Source organism: Ovis canadensis, chromosome 5 (genome assembly GCF_042477335.2).
Source record: "Ovis canadensis isolate MfBH-ARS-UI-01 breed Bighorn chromosome 5, ARS-UI_OviCan_v2, whole genome shotgun sequence".
Classification (NCBI taxonomy): domain Eukaryota; kingdom Metazoa; phylum Chordata; class Mammalia; order Artiodactyla; family Bovidae; genus Ovis; species Ovis canadensis.
Window position 1 is genome coordinate 94,052,180 of NC_091249.1, and position 15,497 is coordinate 94,067,676.

A 15,497-nucleotide genomic window follows, 5' to 3' on the forward strand; every position below is an offset into this window, starting at 1 on the left:
AGTATTTAAAGGATTAGCTGGAAAGGTCTCCCTGGATAAAAAGGGATGATGTTTATCATGCTCAAGCATATTTAAAACTTTTTGTACCTCCTATCTTTCCTAACTAGATAAAGACATGAAAGTTTTCCAAGGGTATAAAGTAGAAACCTCAGAATCATCTTCGATTTCTCCAAGTCCAACTTGTTTAATCAACTAATGCCTAGTGAACATAACTGTGTGTTGCTTCTTCCTCCCCAGTCTGCTGCTGTTGCTCCTAAATATTAACAGGTCCACAGAGCCTCTTTCTTGAGCTACTGTCACAGCCGTCCAGCTGGCCCCCTGCAATAGCCTCTCTCTTGGGTTCTGTTGTCTTGACTCTTCTTTTGAGTGTTGTTGTTTTGGGAGTTCAAGTATACATCCCTTTACTCTCTCATTCTGTACTTCCTCCCTGAACAGTCAGCCTACACCTGCGGATTCAGGTCCTTGATATGATGACAATCCCACAACTTTTATCTGTAGTCTAGATCACTGTCTTGGCCTTCAAACCTTTATGCTCATTGGTCTATGGGCTATCTTTAGTCGGAGGTCTCACCTCAAATTTTGTGGTCTCTATCATCAAATCTCATGTGGATTACTGTAACAGCCCTCCTAAACAGTCTCCCTACTTTCAACACTGTCCCTCTGCAATCCTCGCTACATCCTATAACTGGAGTGATTTTTCAAAAAAATGCAAATAGGAACAGGCATCCTTCTAGCTTAAAACCCTTCAATAGCTTATCACTGCCTTTAAGATCAAGCTCAAACTCTTAACTAACCTATAAGGCCCCTCAAGATTCCTTTGGAGCCTCACTGCTAGTCATTCTCTCTTTAGCTAATAATTAAGCTCCAGTTTTTTGGAATTATTTGGTCTCTGCTTTCTTGTCTGGGTTTTCAGAATTTTTTTTCCCTTCTTACCGGAATGTTCTTTTCATCTCTCCCTGCTTCCTTTGCCTAATCATCTTGAGATGCCAACTTGGATTTATTTACTGTTTTGGCAATATTTTTCTGACAATGGTTCTCCCACGATTGAGTTTGGTGGCCTTCTGATTTGCTTAAACACACACTACTCATTTAATATAGCCATTTCTTTCTAAATTTGAATTGCCTTTTCTCTTTCTCATTCACCACAGTGTACATTTTTGAGGGCAGGGATTTTGTATACAACTATATCATAGGTGCTTAACAAAGCGTAAATCTGCCCTATAGTTTGAATTCTGGTCACTGCCCTTCTTAAAGATGTCCAACAGCCCCTACAAGCCTAGTGAATAAACACTCAAGTTCTTTACATGGCACACAAGGCCCTTTTCAAGATGCTAGAGTTTATCTTCCAATTTCATTTCCAGGAATTCTTGCCTGCCTCCCTCCTCTATTGTCCATTCATATTTCGCTGAACACTTCTGCATAGGTAATTCTGACGCTTCCATGCTTTTGCTTACATTTTTCCCACTTTCTAGAGTATTGTTCCTCTGACTGTCTTCTTGGAAAACTTTTTCAAAACCACCTTTAGCTCTAGTTCAGGCAAACTTAATAGTTCTCGTCTCTAGGTCAACACAGAACTTTACTCTGTTTCAGCATATATCTTGCTATATTACAGTTATTTATTTTACATAATGACTCACTGGTTAGACAGTGAGCTTTAGGAAGGTACATATAAACACATTCATGTTTAGATGCCTGCCATAGTGCCTGACATCTACTGGGAGTCAAATGTTTATCTAATTGGATTAAAACAAAAATTAATTTTGTTTCAACTACTCTTACCAAGACTTAGGCACAAGGCAGGTAAGGGAAGAATGGCTCACTCTACAAAATATGAAAATGAAACTGTATAGGTTTATACATCTTTGCTTGACCCTAGGAAGAATTTGGCTTCTTTCCCAACTCATCCTTTTTTTTTTTTTAAGTGCTTCTACTAGCTCTTGTAAGTAGGTAAACTCTTCTGATTTATTCCCTAACTCCAATCTATCCTTAGCATGAGGAAAGCACATAAAATGAGCTAGAAATATTTTATGAATAATGATCAACTATGAGCACTGGCTCAGAAGGTAAAGAATCTGCCTGCAATTCAGGAGGCCCAAGTTTGATCCCTGGGTTGGGAAGATAACCTGGACAAGGGAATGGCAACCCACTCCAGTATTCTTGCCTGGGAAATCCCATGGACAGATAGGCTGCGGTCCACAGGGTTCCAGAGAAGGACACGACTGAGCAACTAACACACACACACAAATGAACTTTAAACAGTAAAGTCAAGGGCAGAAGTTCAGAAAGCCTTGCTTTGAATCCCAGTCCTGTGACTTTCTGACTTTGTACAAACTGCTTATCATGCCTTGGTTTTTTTATTTGTGCAATAAGAATGATGATAAGACTTACTTTACTCTTAGGTTATTGTGAAGATTAGGAGTTTATATATATGAAACATTTAGAACAAAAACATGGCATACAGTAAGTAGTTACTAAGTGTTAGGTTTTATTATCTTAAATAGTGATTAATTATATGTTCCTATATTTTAAGGTGCTTCAGTACAGAATGTGAGCTCTAAGACTTTGAATATCAATATAGAGTAGCCAGACAAATAAGCATATCCTAAAGGACTTTACATTTCAGAGTTAGTACTCAGTTCTAATTATGACTTTTTAATTCAATTGCTGTACTGTGGAAAATTACTTTTCTATTTTCACATTTATAAGTACATTGATCTACTCTGTAATGATGGTATGTATCAACAAATGATTTTCAAGAATCTTGAAAATACAAAATACAAAAGTGACAAAATAGTTTGTAAGTACCTGATGTAATTCCTTAACAATATCGCCTATTACATTAATTCCCATACTGCCTTCCAATTGCAGCTCTAACTCCTAACTTCGTCCTAATTTTCTCAAAGGGTGTTATAAAATTAACTATGTAGTTAAACTTCAGAATCTATGTTGGTTTGGGTTAGAAAACTGTCAGATTTAAATGTGGATGCCATAAAAGTAATGCAATTTAAAAAATCATTATCTTTTGCTAAAATAAATGTGCTTGTTGCAAATTTAAAATACTAACATATGCATTTTAAAATCTGATTTTATGTTATATAATGATATTGATAAAAATCTCAGTTTAAAAGCCACAAAAATGATTCTATAACAAAAATATTTTGTTATAGCCTATAATTTTGATAAATGAATAGGTTATGATTTAGCCATAGCGTGAAAGTTCAGCCAAATCTTGATTATCTTTGGTCTATGGAGATAAGGATGGCTTACATAGTTAAAATCCATGTATTATTCGAAAACCTCATCCATTAGCCTTTTCTTCCACCAAATCTTCACCACATTAGCTTAACGGGCTAATTTGCACTTAAGCTACCTTTCTTACTTGAAAAGTGAATGGCAAAATACATACACGAATAAAAATTGGACAACAAATAAAACCTTGGAAGGAAGGGCTAATCTACATACTAAAACAGGTCTCTGAATAATCAAGAGTTGGCTGCACAGTATTATGTTTACTTTAAGGATTACAATAGCCTCATTCTCCTTTGTGTCTTTCAATAAAATTGAACAGGAGTTCCTATGCCTTAACAGTCCTAGTCAGAGTTGCTCTGAGTACCTGAAAGAACCCTGGTGGTACAGGGCCTACTGGCATGCCATCTCCTGGGGGAATGTTTCCTAGCACTGGACTGGGAGCTGCTGCAGCACTCTGCAAAGAATAAAGGAGAAACAAACCTAGATCATTACAGAGAAGGCACAAAACCAAAGACTGATGATAACAGACTGTAGGAAGGGAAGTTTTTCATTCCTGGGAACAAATATTGGTAATTTTTCCCACTCCAGCGGTAAACTAAGATATAGTAGTTACTTTGGTATATGACTAAGTTATTTGGTTTAAACAGATCTCTTTAAAACTTTTTAAAATTACAAACTATAATAAGATGCTATATTTGAGTGATATATAAAAGGCAATTAATATGATAAAATGATAGAAATTTAAATAAATGCTTTATTTTAAGGCAAAGACTTATGAAATGGCAACATCAACAACCAATAGGTAAATAAGTAACAAGTTTGAAAATGATGGTTGTACAAGATGGAAAAAGGAGCTCTGTTTAGATTAATTCTCTGTCTTTAGGTAGCAACACTCACTTTATTCACTTTCTAATATAAATGCTATAATTGGTAGCCAAAATAGCAAAAATAGCGTGGTGAGGATGAAAAAGTAATTAGGAGACTGAATAAGAGAAAGGAATTAGATTTGCACAGATTAGTCTCATATAAACAGATTATTAAAAAATCAGATTGAAAAATTCAAAGTCTACTTTACTTGCAAATTATTTCATGGAATCCTACAGCTTCATGAAATAGTAATATGAAAAACTTTGGGATAGGCTCTTCGTAATTGAGTCAAGGCTTCAGATTTAATTCTTACATAGAGCAGTAATACATACAACTATTTTACAACCACGGATTTCATCCCTTAGTCTGTTTAGATATATTACAAATCCTAAGAACAGTCAAGAAGGGATCAGAAATATGTAAAAGACAGATCAGTATGAATCCAACAGTTCTGTTATGAAAGTAACTCAAATCCAAGATCTACTGTATTTGTTATACTTTTCTCCCATCAGTTTATTCATTCATGCATTAAATTCCATGAGAAGATGTAATATCTCAGTCTATTTGCAGCATATATTTCCCAGTATATAAACTGATAAGATACTAAAGTATGTTTATTCTATAGCACTGGAAGTTATTATCAATCAAGGCCAATGATTTTGGTCTTTCCTGAGGAAACCTAGATTTAAACTTGGTTATCTAAAGTGTTTCCCTATGAACGCCAAAATTCTAAACTTCTGATAAAACACATAGTATTAAAGGAGAAATAGTATTTCTTAGATATTAAGATTAAACATCAATCTATCCCATTTTAAACAAAAACATGCAATTTCAGTGTACATCAATACCTACCATTTGTCACATATTGTAATTTGAATTTTATATCAACACTCATGTTTTTTAAAAAAATTAAAGGCAAATTGCTTTCTCATTTTAACTAAACTTGTATAAATTTTCATATATAATATTAGAGTAAGAGAAAACTTTACCAAACATTTATCTTCTTTTAGTTAAATATATATGGTTACAGGCAGATCTAGGAAGAAAGATTTGATCTACATCTTTTGACAGTCAATTACTATAATGGGGAAGTTGCTCTTAGTACTAAAAGTTAGACAGAGGGTGTCACTATTGTTCTAATTAATTGTAGAACAGTAACCTTTTCCTGTAAGAAAAAACTTACTTAAAAGAGACAAGTTTGTAAACCACACTCACCTTTGCTTTTACAGAAACGTACGCTACTACGTTGAGCAGGTTTACAAGAAAAAAACAGAATTTAGTGAATTGCTGCAACTGCTTAGTGCTGTACAAATATGCTATTTCTCTTGTAATTCTTTAGCAAGTATACTGGGGTTTAGGTGGCTCAGTGGTATACAGAATCTGCCTGCCAATGCAGGAGCCGCAGGAGACACAGGTTCGATCCCTGGGTTGGGAAGATCCCCTGGAGGAGGAAATGGCAACCCACTCCAGTATTTTTGCCTGGGAAATCCCATGGACAGAGTAATCTAGTGGGCCACAGTCTATGGTGTTGCAAAGAACTGGACATGACTGAGCATAGCATAGGACTGTAAGTATATTAAAAAAGCTTTTGCCTATCTAAAGGGAAAAATATTTGTTTGTATCAAAACTAAAACTTAACAAATAAAGATGTTAGGTTGTCATTGGCTCCTGTTTTTTTTTTCTCTTTTCCGGGGGTCGGGGTGGGGGGGTGGTGGTGCGGATCACATTGTTAAAAGGTATAAAATATACTAGTTTTTTATTCAAAGTTCTTCACTGTATATGTTTTGTAAGGGCTTTTTTTCAGCTATTATTTAAAAATGAAACAAATGATATAGATGAAGATTTAAGTTAAATCTGAAATACCTTTTTAATTTTAATTTTATGACTTCAAAATTATTTAATAAATTCAATCAAAATATATCTTGCCAAGACACTCTTATCAAGCTCTACAACATAATAGCTGATGCAATAGAAAAAAAAAAAAATCCTTGCCTTTTTGGAATTAACATTCTAGTGAGGGGGGAAAAACACAATTAGTGCTATGGAGAAAAAGAAAACAAGAAATAAGAGAGTTCCCAGTTAAGAGGGTAGGAATTATAATTTTAAATAGAATAGTCAGAAATGAATGAATCAACCAAACAAATGGATCAAATTATGGTGACTGATTTAAATATGCTGTAGTTGAGATCACCTTCCTACATTTTAAAGATGTCTTCCATACTTATATTTTGCACCTATTCCTTCACAGTGTCATGAGAATTATTAGAAAATTTTTCTTTCATAATAATCATACTGTGGCCATAACAATAGAGAGGTCTTGAAAATAGGTTTGCAGCCACATTCTAGTATAGAGCATGATGCTTTAGTTTTCTGGTGTAATAGCAACTTCTAGACTTGGCCTAAGGACACAAATCGAAGTGAACGGAATACTAGTAATTATCAAGTTTATTTACCCAGTACAAAGCACTAGTGTAGAGCATTTCAGTCCACACTTCACTTTGTGGATCACAGTTGTGAGCTGAATTATCCGTCCATTCTTCTGGGATTTACTGACAAGGGATAATTGCTCCCTTTGTTGTACTGTGTGGACTCAAGCTTAGAGGACGATTTGGTACACGACGGTAATCAATAACAAATACTAGTCTGAAAATAAACACTAAAAAGACACACTAAATGTTACTCTAAGCACTGGAAAACAGTGTATTTTTCAAACTACCTAAATTGCTCATTTATATACAGTAGCAATATAAATAATATTAAAACATGCTTTGAAACTGTAAGCCACGGAAGAATCAGGTTTTAGGGATTAAAGCTTTATGTAGAAGGGCGAAATACTGCATTTCTTGGGTTTCATGGCTGAATTTCTGAGACTTGTTTCAAGTTTACTTCCAACTCATGAGACAAATTTATCTCATGACTGGAGGATCCACAAAAATTTTGTTGGTTCTAACTCATAAAGTATGTATTATTCTGGGGGGGGGGGGCGGTGGGTTGTGACTGAATTACAAAAGGAGAACAAATAATTTAATTATACTAAGAGCTACTACAAAGCATTAGCTTCACTGGATTTGTGTGAATTCCCATTAGAATACCATGGAAAATCCTTTATATATAATATATCCACAATTATTTAGGGTTGACTTTTTATGTTCTCTCTCCTGTGAAAAAGAAAGACATAAATAATATGATTTTAAAATATTTCTTCTAATTAAGTGAATATTTTTGGAGCAAATGTAAAAATATTAATTACCATTAAAAACATTTTTCTTTTTACTGGTTTAATTTATATGACTTTAATATATACTTTCAGATTTGTATTTTCTAACTGCTCTTAAATTAACTTTGCCACGTGACTTGAATTTCAATGCTTTTTTTGAAAGTAAAAATTTTAATTTAAAAAATATTTTCCTAAATCACTATCTTTACTTACTTTTTATAAATACAATATATTAAATTTGATACTTCCAAGTGAAATAAATTATGGAACAATTATTTGCTTTCCCAGGGAAAATATTACAATGAACTTTAAAGAGTCACCACAAAATGAGTCTTCATGTTGCTATATATTTGAGTCTCCTTTCTTCGACTTTGTGTTTTCATATCTTTCTGCCTTGTAACAAGGCACAAGTCAACCTATGCTCCTTCCTCATGTTATTAACTTTTCCCTTGTATATGTGTCTAGCACCATTTCCCATTTTCTCTTCAATGCTATCATATAACTGAATTTTAATACTATTTTCATTCTCTAATTCTCTATTTCTGAATGTAAAGAACAGTGAGGTATGCTGTTATTTTATATGTTCCTTTTTTTAACAATCTAAAATAAAAGCTAGAAGAGTTCTTATTTTAACCTTAGTTATTATCACTAGTAGCCTCCGGTAGACAAAAAAAAAGTTGTATATACTTTTGTAAGAAAGTTTCAAAACAACAGGCATAAAATAAAATTTTGCTTAAAATTAAAACTAGGATGCAGTCGATTATAAAATACACATTAAGTAACTAACAGTTTTAGTTACTAAGGTTGGTATAGAACCACCTGCCTAGGAATAAACTGGGAATCAAGACATAAAATCTACATTTGGTAGAAAAGGAAAATGATCTTTAAAGTATATGTAAAATTGTGAAGGTAATAACAGAAACTAAAATAGTGATACACTTATTGGAAATAGGAAGAAATGAGTAGGAACAGACCTGGCAGAGTATTGGTATTTACTCTTAAGACATTTGTGCTATTTTTAAGGCAGATACAAGTATTGTTTTGAGAAACATTTAAAATGTTGATTCAGTAGACTCCCTTATCTATGGGGAATAGATTCCAAGACCTTCACTGGATGCCTGAAACTGCAGATAGTACTGAACCCTGTATATGTTTTTTCCTATACATATATAATTATGATAAAGTTTAATTTATAAATTAGGCACAGTAAGAGATGAACAATAACTAAAAATAACATGATTATAACAAGATACTGTGATGAAAGTTCTATGAATGTGGTCTCTCTCCTTTCCTTCCTCACTTCTGGCAGTGGCTTTTTCATCAACAGATGCAGCTTTTTCATAATTTTTATATTATTTGATCTAAACCTATTCCTGCATCTGTGTAACCATCCCTTACTGGCAGAAAATGGCTTGATATCACCTGGTTCAGAGGATCTCTCGCTGAAGTCTTGTTCATGTCTCCCAGCCACAAGTGTTATTATGCCTTTTCTACATTAACCAAGTGCTCATCATGCTCTGTGGCCATAACGTTTGCAGTCTGAGGTGTGAAAACCAGCAGAGATGTCTTTTTTCCTTTGTCACAATTTCATAGAAGACTTGTTCTTAGCAAAGATCTTAGCAACCTCAGCATACGATTGCTTTTCTTTCCTTATTAAGTCTAGAACTTTCAACTTTTCACTTAAAGGAAGCCTTTTCCAACTTCTTCTGGTGTATCTGAATTGCCCACATCACTACTGTTGTGCTTTGGACTATTAATAAGCAAAGTAAGGGTCACATGAACACAAGCTCTGTGATACCATGAGAGTGGATTTGATAACCCAGACAGCTGCTGACCGATCAATGGGTGGGTTAAGCTGGACAAAGGGATGATTCATGTCCTAGGCAGGATGATGCAGGACAGGGTGAGACTTCATCCCACTACTCACAATAGTGTACATTTTAAAACTTATGAACTGCTTATTTCTGAATCTTTGATTTTTTTCAGATCCTAGTTGTCTGTGAAAAACAAAAACTGCAGAAATCAAAACCATGGTTAAGCATGGCTCTGTAGTAGTTTTTCTGTCTTCATAATTTTAATGCAGAGCACAGTTAAATACTTCGGCTATTGGTTGAAGACATGTTCTTTACCATACTAAGAAATATTTCTATGCCTAGTATTTTTTAAATACTTTTCAAAGATCAGGAATAATAAGAGACACATTGCCTTTTCATATTTGATTGGTATTATTTAGTTTTTCTTTTGGGAAGCGTGATATAAGTACTATATATTGACAGTTTTCTTAAACCATCATTGTATTTGAGATAAGCTATGCTTGATCATTATGGATGATCCTTTTAATAGGCTAATAATTTTATTAGCTAAAATATTTTATTTAGGATTTTCATATCTATTTTCTAAATGAGACAGGTTTAGAAAATTCCTTGCTAGATTATATTTTCAAATTTAAGCATTAGGATTATTCTGCTTCCTTAAAATGGAGTGGATGGCAAACTCTTTTGCAATGCTCTGAAGAAATTTACATAATGTGGTGTTTATCTACTTTGTGAAGTTAAAAAATATGCAGTGATAAAACTGCCTGAATACAAAGGCAATTTTGGAAGTAATTATGGTCCTTATTATTTTTTATAATTTTTACCTTATTTACTTCAATTCTGTTCATTTATCCTTTTCCCAGAAAAGTTCATTTCTTTGGGACTTTTTGTTTATTCATATACACACTACTCTCATATGTTTTACAAAGGTCCTCTGTAGCAGCTGTGAGAGCCTGCAGGTAGACCACCACCATCTGTCCAGAGAACAGCAGCCAGGGACCACAACCCAGCTACGTGATGCTGCTCAGTATCCGTTGCTCTCACCAAGAATTAAGCTCTTACTAATGTGAGCAGAAGGGGTACACATCATTTTCTGGATGCCTCCTCCTGCAGCTGCTGCTGCTGCTAAGTCGCTTCGGTCGTGTCTGACTCTGTGCGACCCCATAGACGGCCTCCTACCAGGCTCCGCCATCCCTGGGATTCTCCAGGCAAGAGTACTGGAGTGGGTTGCCATTGCCTTCTCCTACCTACTTTTAATTGCAGATCCAATTTCTGTCATGCCTATAAGACCAATGACCTGAACAATGGCGCAAGACTCGCCAGCCTTAGTCTCTGGATGACTCGGGAGCACAGCCTGCCTACCTGCTCTGGCCTGCCTTCCTGAACCGTTGGTCCTTAACAGAGGCTGACTTGCTTTCTCCTAAACTGAATTAGTGTTGTCATCATTGTCATCATTATCTTTGCCAGGAATTGTTCTATTAATTCACCTTTTTTTCCTATTTAATATATTTTATTCTTTAAAATTTTTTTCTACTTTCCTTTGTTTAAAAAAGGTTTTATTTTCAAACTTTTTAATAAATTAGTAAATATTTTCTCTTTTTTAAAAAGATAAATAATATGAAACTGTAAATTTGGCTCTGAATTTATCCTTGATTGCATCTGCAAGCTCTGATGGTGGTATTCATGGCTTTTTCCCTAGATCATCCAATAAATACAATTTTAATTTTCCAAAGAGTTACTGGATATAACTGGAAACCAAAATTATACTGATTAGATGATTTAGAAAAAAATGAGAACACTATTATCAAACTTTGTACATGTAACCAAAGATATACTTTAATTTACAAATGGATGGAGGTTTTATTTTCATTTTTAGTTTCCAGTTTCCCAATTGTGCCCAGGTAAGACATACCATGAGCTCCCCAGGTGGTGCCAGTGGTAAAGAACCTGCCTGCTAATGCAAGAGATAAAAGAGATGCAGGTTCCATCCCTGAGTCAGGAAGATCCCTGGAGGAGGGCATGGCAACCCTCTCCAGTATTCCCGCCTGGAGAATCCCCATGGACAGAGGACCCTGGTGAGCTGCAGTCCATAGGGTCACACTGAGTCAGACATGACTGAAGTGACTTAGCATGCACGCAAGATACACAACTTCTGTATTTAGGAACTTTTGAATAATTTTTATATGGCCTAATCAAGGATCAATTTTCATAATATTCCAGGAATACTTAATAAAATATCTGTTTTCTTGGTCTACATTTTTATCCATTTGCCAAATACCTTTATATTGTCCCTAATTTTTGTCCTCTTGCTCTTTCAAATATATATATAATATCCTACAACTGCTGCTTGTCCATTTAACTTTTCTTTTTCATGTTTAATAATCACTGCCTTGAATCTATTTGTCATAAAATTAATATTTCAAGGTCAGCTTTTTGTGTGCTCATATATCAAATCACCTCCCATCCATTTATTTTAAAACTTTACGCTGTATTTTGTTTAACTGTTCCACCTGTCAGCAGAAAAGACCTCTAATATGCATCTAATGAGATGTCCTTTAAAGCTAGAAAGAAGAAACTTTTCTCCATCTTAAGCTTTAAAGGTATTAACGTTAATACAAACAATACTGTTTACCTTTCTTTATGAAACATGAAGGTGGCTTTCTCTTATTCTATATCACCCTCTCTATTTCTTAACCCTTATTATAAACACCTAGAGTTTTAGGTATAAATTTTTGTCTTAATCACCTCTTCTTTCAGTAATAATTTTTACCTCTACATTCAGTTTTATAATCAGTTTTATACTTTCAGCATAAAAAACCCTCCAATTTTGTCTAGTTTTTTCCCTTTCAGCTTAAAATAACAGAACTGTGCTCCTCATATGAGTTGCAATTTGCATACATTTCTTAGTTGGCTAGAGGATGTATGAATACCATTTTCCAAATCCTTATATGTGCAAATGTCTTTTTTAACTCACATCAAAACTACAGATATCACTGTACCACTGTTGTCTGGTATTAATGTTGCTGAGAAGTCTGATGCCATCTGATTTTTGTTCCTTGGGATGTAAACTGTTATTCTCTTCTAAAGATATGATGGATGTTTTCTTGATATTTATAACTACCAGTGTTTCGATTCCATAGGTATTGATCTCTAAATTTCTTGTCTAGTGAGATGTGAACCTTTTCAATGATTGTATCTGGGTTATTTTTTTCTAATTACAAAAGTTGAGGGGAAATTTTTTTCAGTTAATAGATGTAAAGGAAAGACCTGGCAAACCTTGCGAATGTTTTTAGCATCTAAGTATATAGTTATGATATTTTTGATAACTTTGGAAATATGCTTAGGAATCTTGCTAAGACAGGATTTTAACAAGTTAATAGTGCCATGGAAGGGCTTCCCTGATGGCTCAGTGATAAAGAATCTGCCTGCCAAAGCACGAGATGTGGGTTTGATCCCTGGGTCAGGAAGATCCCCTGGAGGAGGAAATGACAATCCACTCCAGTATTCTTGCCTGGGAAATCCCATGGACAGAGAAGCCTGATGGGCAACAGTTCATGGGGTCACAAAAGATTCGGACATGACTTAGCAACTGAACAACAATAGTGGCATGGAAAACTGGCCAGTACACTTGTAGAAAGCACTTCGCATGCATACCACCATGTGCTATAAAAAGTAATAAATGTTGATTAAGTGATCTTTCTTTTCAGATACTATCCAGTATAAATTTTGAAGTATGAGAAAAACAGTGTGCATTAAACATGTTCACTGTCATATATTTATAGTAAGAAATAGTCAAATTTAATAATAATATAATACCTCTATAAATTGCAGTACAAATAAGTGACAGAACATGTTTCAACCATCAAAAATCATAGTTACAAATGGAATTATTTGGGAAAAAGGAGTTTATTTATGATATGAAAAAGGAAGTGTTAGTCACTCAGTCGTGTCTGATTCTTTGAGACCCATGGACTGTAGCCCACCAGGCTCCTCTGTCCATGGAATTCTCCAGGCAAGAGTACTGGAGTGGGTTGCCATTTCCTTCTCCAGGGAATCTTCCTGGCCCGGAGATCAAACTGGGTCTCCTGATTCTTTACCATTTGAGCCATCAGGGAAGGTCTTATTTATGATGTAGTGCTATTTAAAACATTCCAAATACAGAATTGGGTGTGTGATTATAATTATGAAAATGGTAAACAATTATCTATCAAAGACAGTAGATACTAAAAATTAAGTGTTAGAATGTTGTAACTGATAAACTGTTCACACACTTTCTGAAATTTCATGTTTCTGTTTGTAATATAAATAAAAATTACTATAGGTTAAAAATACACACTGCCAGTTTTGTCGATAGCTATAAAAACAAGACCAAATGCTATTAATAACTTAAGACAAACCTAATCCCTAATTTTAAGTTTAAATAAAATGCAGACATTTCTAATTTTAAAAGGACCTCTTATTTCAATAACATATGAAACACTTAATTTTCAGACTGTGATGAACCAGTTTTTCTGTTTTGGAAAGTTAGATCCCAGAAACAATCTAAAAATCACTTTCATTATTGCCAGGCATTAGTTTGCTCTGTCTTCACTTTCATTTTTAGTGTCACGTGCTTTCTACCCTAGTCCACTCCACTCAGTCCCCCCTAAAGAGTCTAGAGAACCAGTATCATTGACTACTTGTTTTAAAAATATTTTATAGGTAGTTTTCACAAAACTTAATTATCCCGGGTATAATACTCAAACCCTTTAGGCTTCCAAAAGAGGGCAAGACCCAGAAATAACATTAAAAACAAAATCAGAAGTAGTTCCTGAGTACTCAGAAACACAGAATGTAAAAGAATTGATCTAAACATTACAGCTAATGTTTGCCATGTGGAAGAAAAAAAGTGATTTGGCTGGTAATTTCTACAAAATGCTACCTTTTTCACACGAAAGGCAAGAAGCATGGGAAATATGATAGGCAATAGAAGGGAAGCAGTGAGTGATGCTAAAATATGTTTTAAGTGCAAGAGAAATGCAAAAGGACTCTGATCAACACAGTGATGATTTCATTCCTAAAGAATACTTTAGCTGCCAGACTTTGATTTAGTTGTTAATTTTCAAAATAGCAGAAACCATCATATTTCATAGTTCAGAAATCAGCTTCCTTAAATTCTCTATTCAACTTTAATCAGAGAAGGTAGATTATAAGAAAAATGGCTGAAAAATTGGGAGATTTAGTTGGGTGAGGGGTATTGAGTATTCACTGTATTATTTCTAAACTCTCCCTTTATGTTTGAAATTTTCAAAATAACATGTAGAAAAAATATGTAAACCTGAAATAAGCTAATGAAGTTAGGCTGCAGTAATGTAAAATAATTCAGCATAAACATGTGGTAAGACTGTACTTCCCAAGATAAATTGAGGGAACTCTACTTGAACTGCACCACCACATGAACTATTCTCTACTTCCATATTTTCAATAACTTTATAAAGGAAAAAAAAGAAAAAGAGTGGACATAAAGAATCTGCCTTGAGACAATTTAGTTCCAGGTGATATCTTTGCATCCATACATGCAACCCAAATATTAGGTACCTTCTATGTGCCTGGAGCTGATCTAAGTTGCACAGATTCATTTTGATCACAAAGAATTTTGAACCTAGTATGATGATACTGCTTGAAATTATGAGTTGTGATGAAAACTCAAATAGCATATAAAATTTTCTGTTTAAAAATGAAACAAAATGGGGACATTTTAGTCAAACGCTTACTAAAATAACCTTAAGCGGTATTTCAAAATACCATAGTTTAAAGGAAAAGCAAGGAAAAAGTGTTAGGTTTTTAACCGTTATTGATTCTGATCGTTGCCCTACTTTTTCCTTTTTGACTTCAAAGCTGGAAGCCTTTGTCTTTTTTCTACACTATTGATTCAGTATAAAAATCCCTAGGTTTCTACCAGTTTGGGGTCTAGGTATTTTAACTATTCTTATGGTAAGAGAAATTGGACAATCAAAGTCATCCCTTGGCAAAAAATTGCTTTCCTCTATGGTAGACAGACTAGCTCCACTAAAATACCCATGGGTAATCCTTGGAGCCTGTGAACATTGTGGTTTCTAGAACCTGAAAGCAGTCTCTGGCTGACTCCTACAACCACAAGGAACTGAATTTTACCAACAACCTACATAAGTGTGAAAGTTGATTCTTCTCAGAGCCTCCTAATAAGAACCCAGCAGGCCCAGACCTTGATTTCAGCCTTGTGAGACCTAAACAGCCCAGTCAACCCTGACTTCTGACCTAGAGAACTGTGAGATAATAAACTTGAAAGCTGCTCAATCTGTGGCAATTTGTTAAGTCATAAATAGAAAACT

The 15,497-nt window shown here is 34.5% G+C and overlaps 1 protein-coding gene across 18 annotated transcripts in view; it reads right to left on the minus strand.

Moving 5' to 3' along the window:
• Nucleotides 1–15,497, minus strand: part of SSBP2 (single stranded DNA binding protein 2) — a 311,038-nt gene that overhangs the window by 85,551 nt on the left and 209,990 nt on the right. For 11 of the 18 annotated variants that reach the window (XM_069592559.1, XM_069592557.1, XM_069592567.1 and 8 more), the window contains one exon: nucleotides 3,614–3,703. The exons of the other annotated variants lie outside the window; for them this stretch is intronic. In XM_069592559.1, the coding sequence (XP_069448660.1) occupies nucleotides 3,614–3,703 (90 nt within the window). The remainder of the gene's footprint in view (nucleotides 1–3,613; nucleotides 3,704–15,497) is intronic. 18 annotated transcript variants of the gene reach the window in all.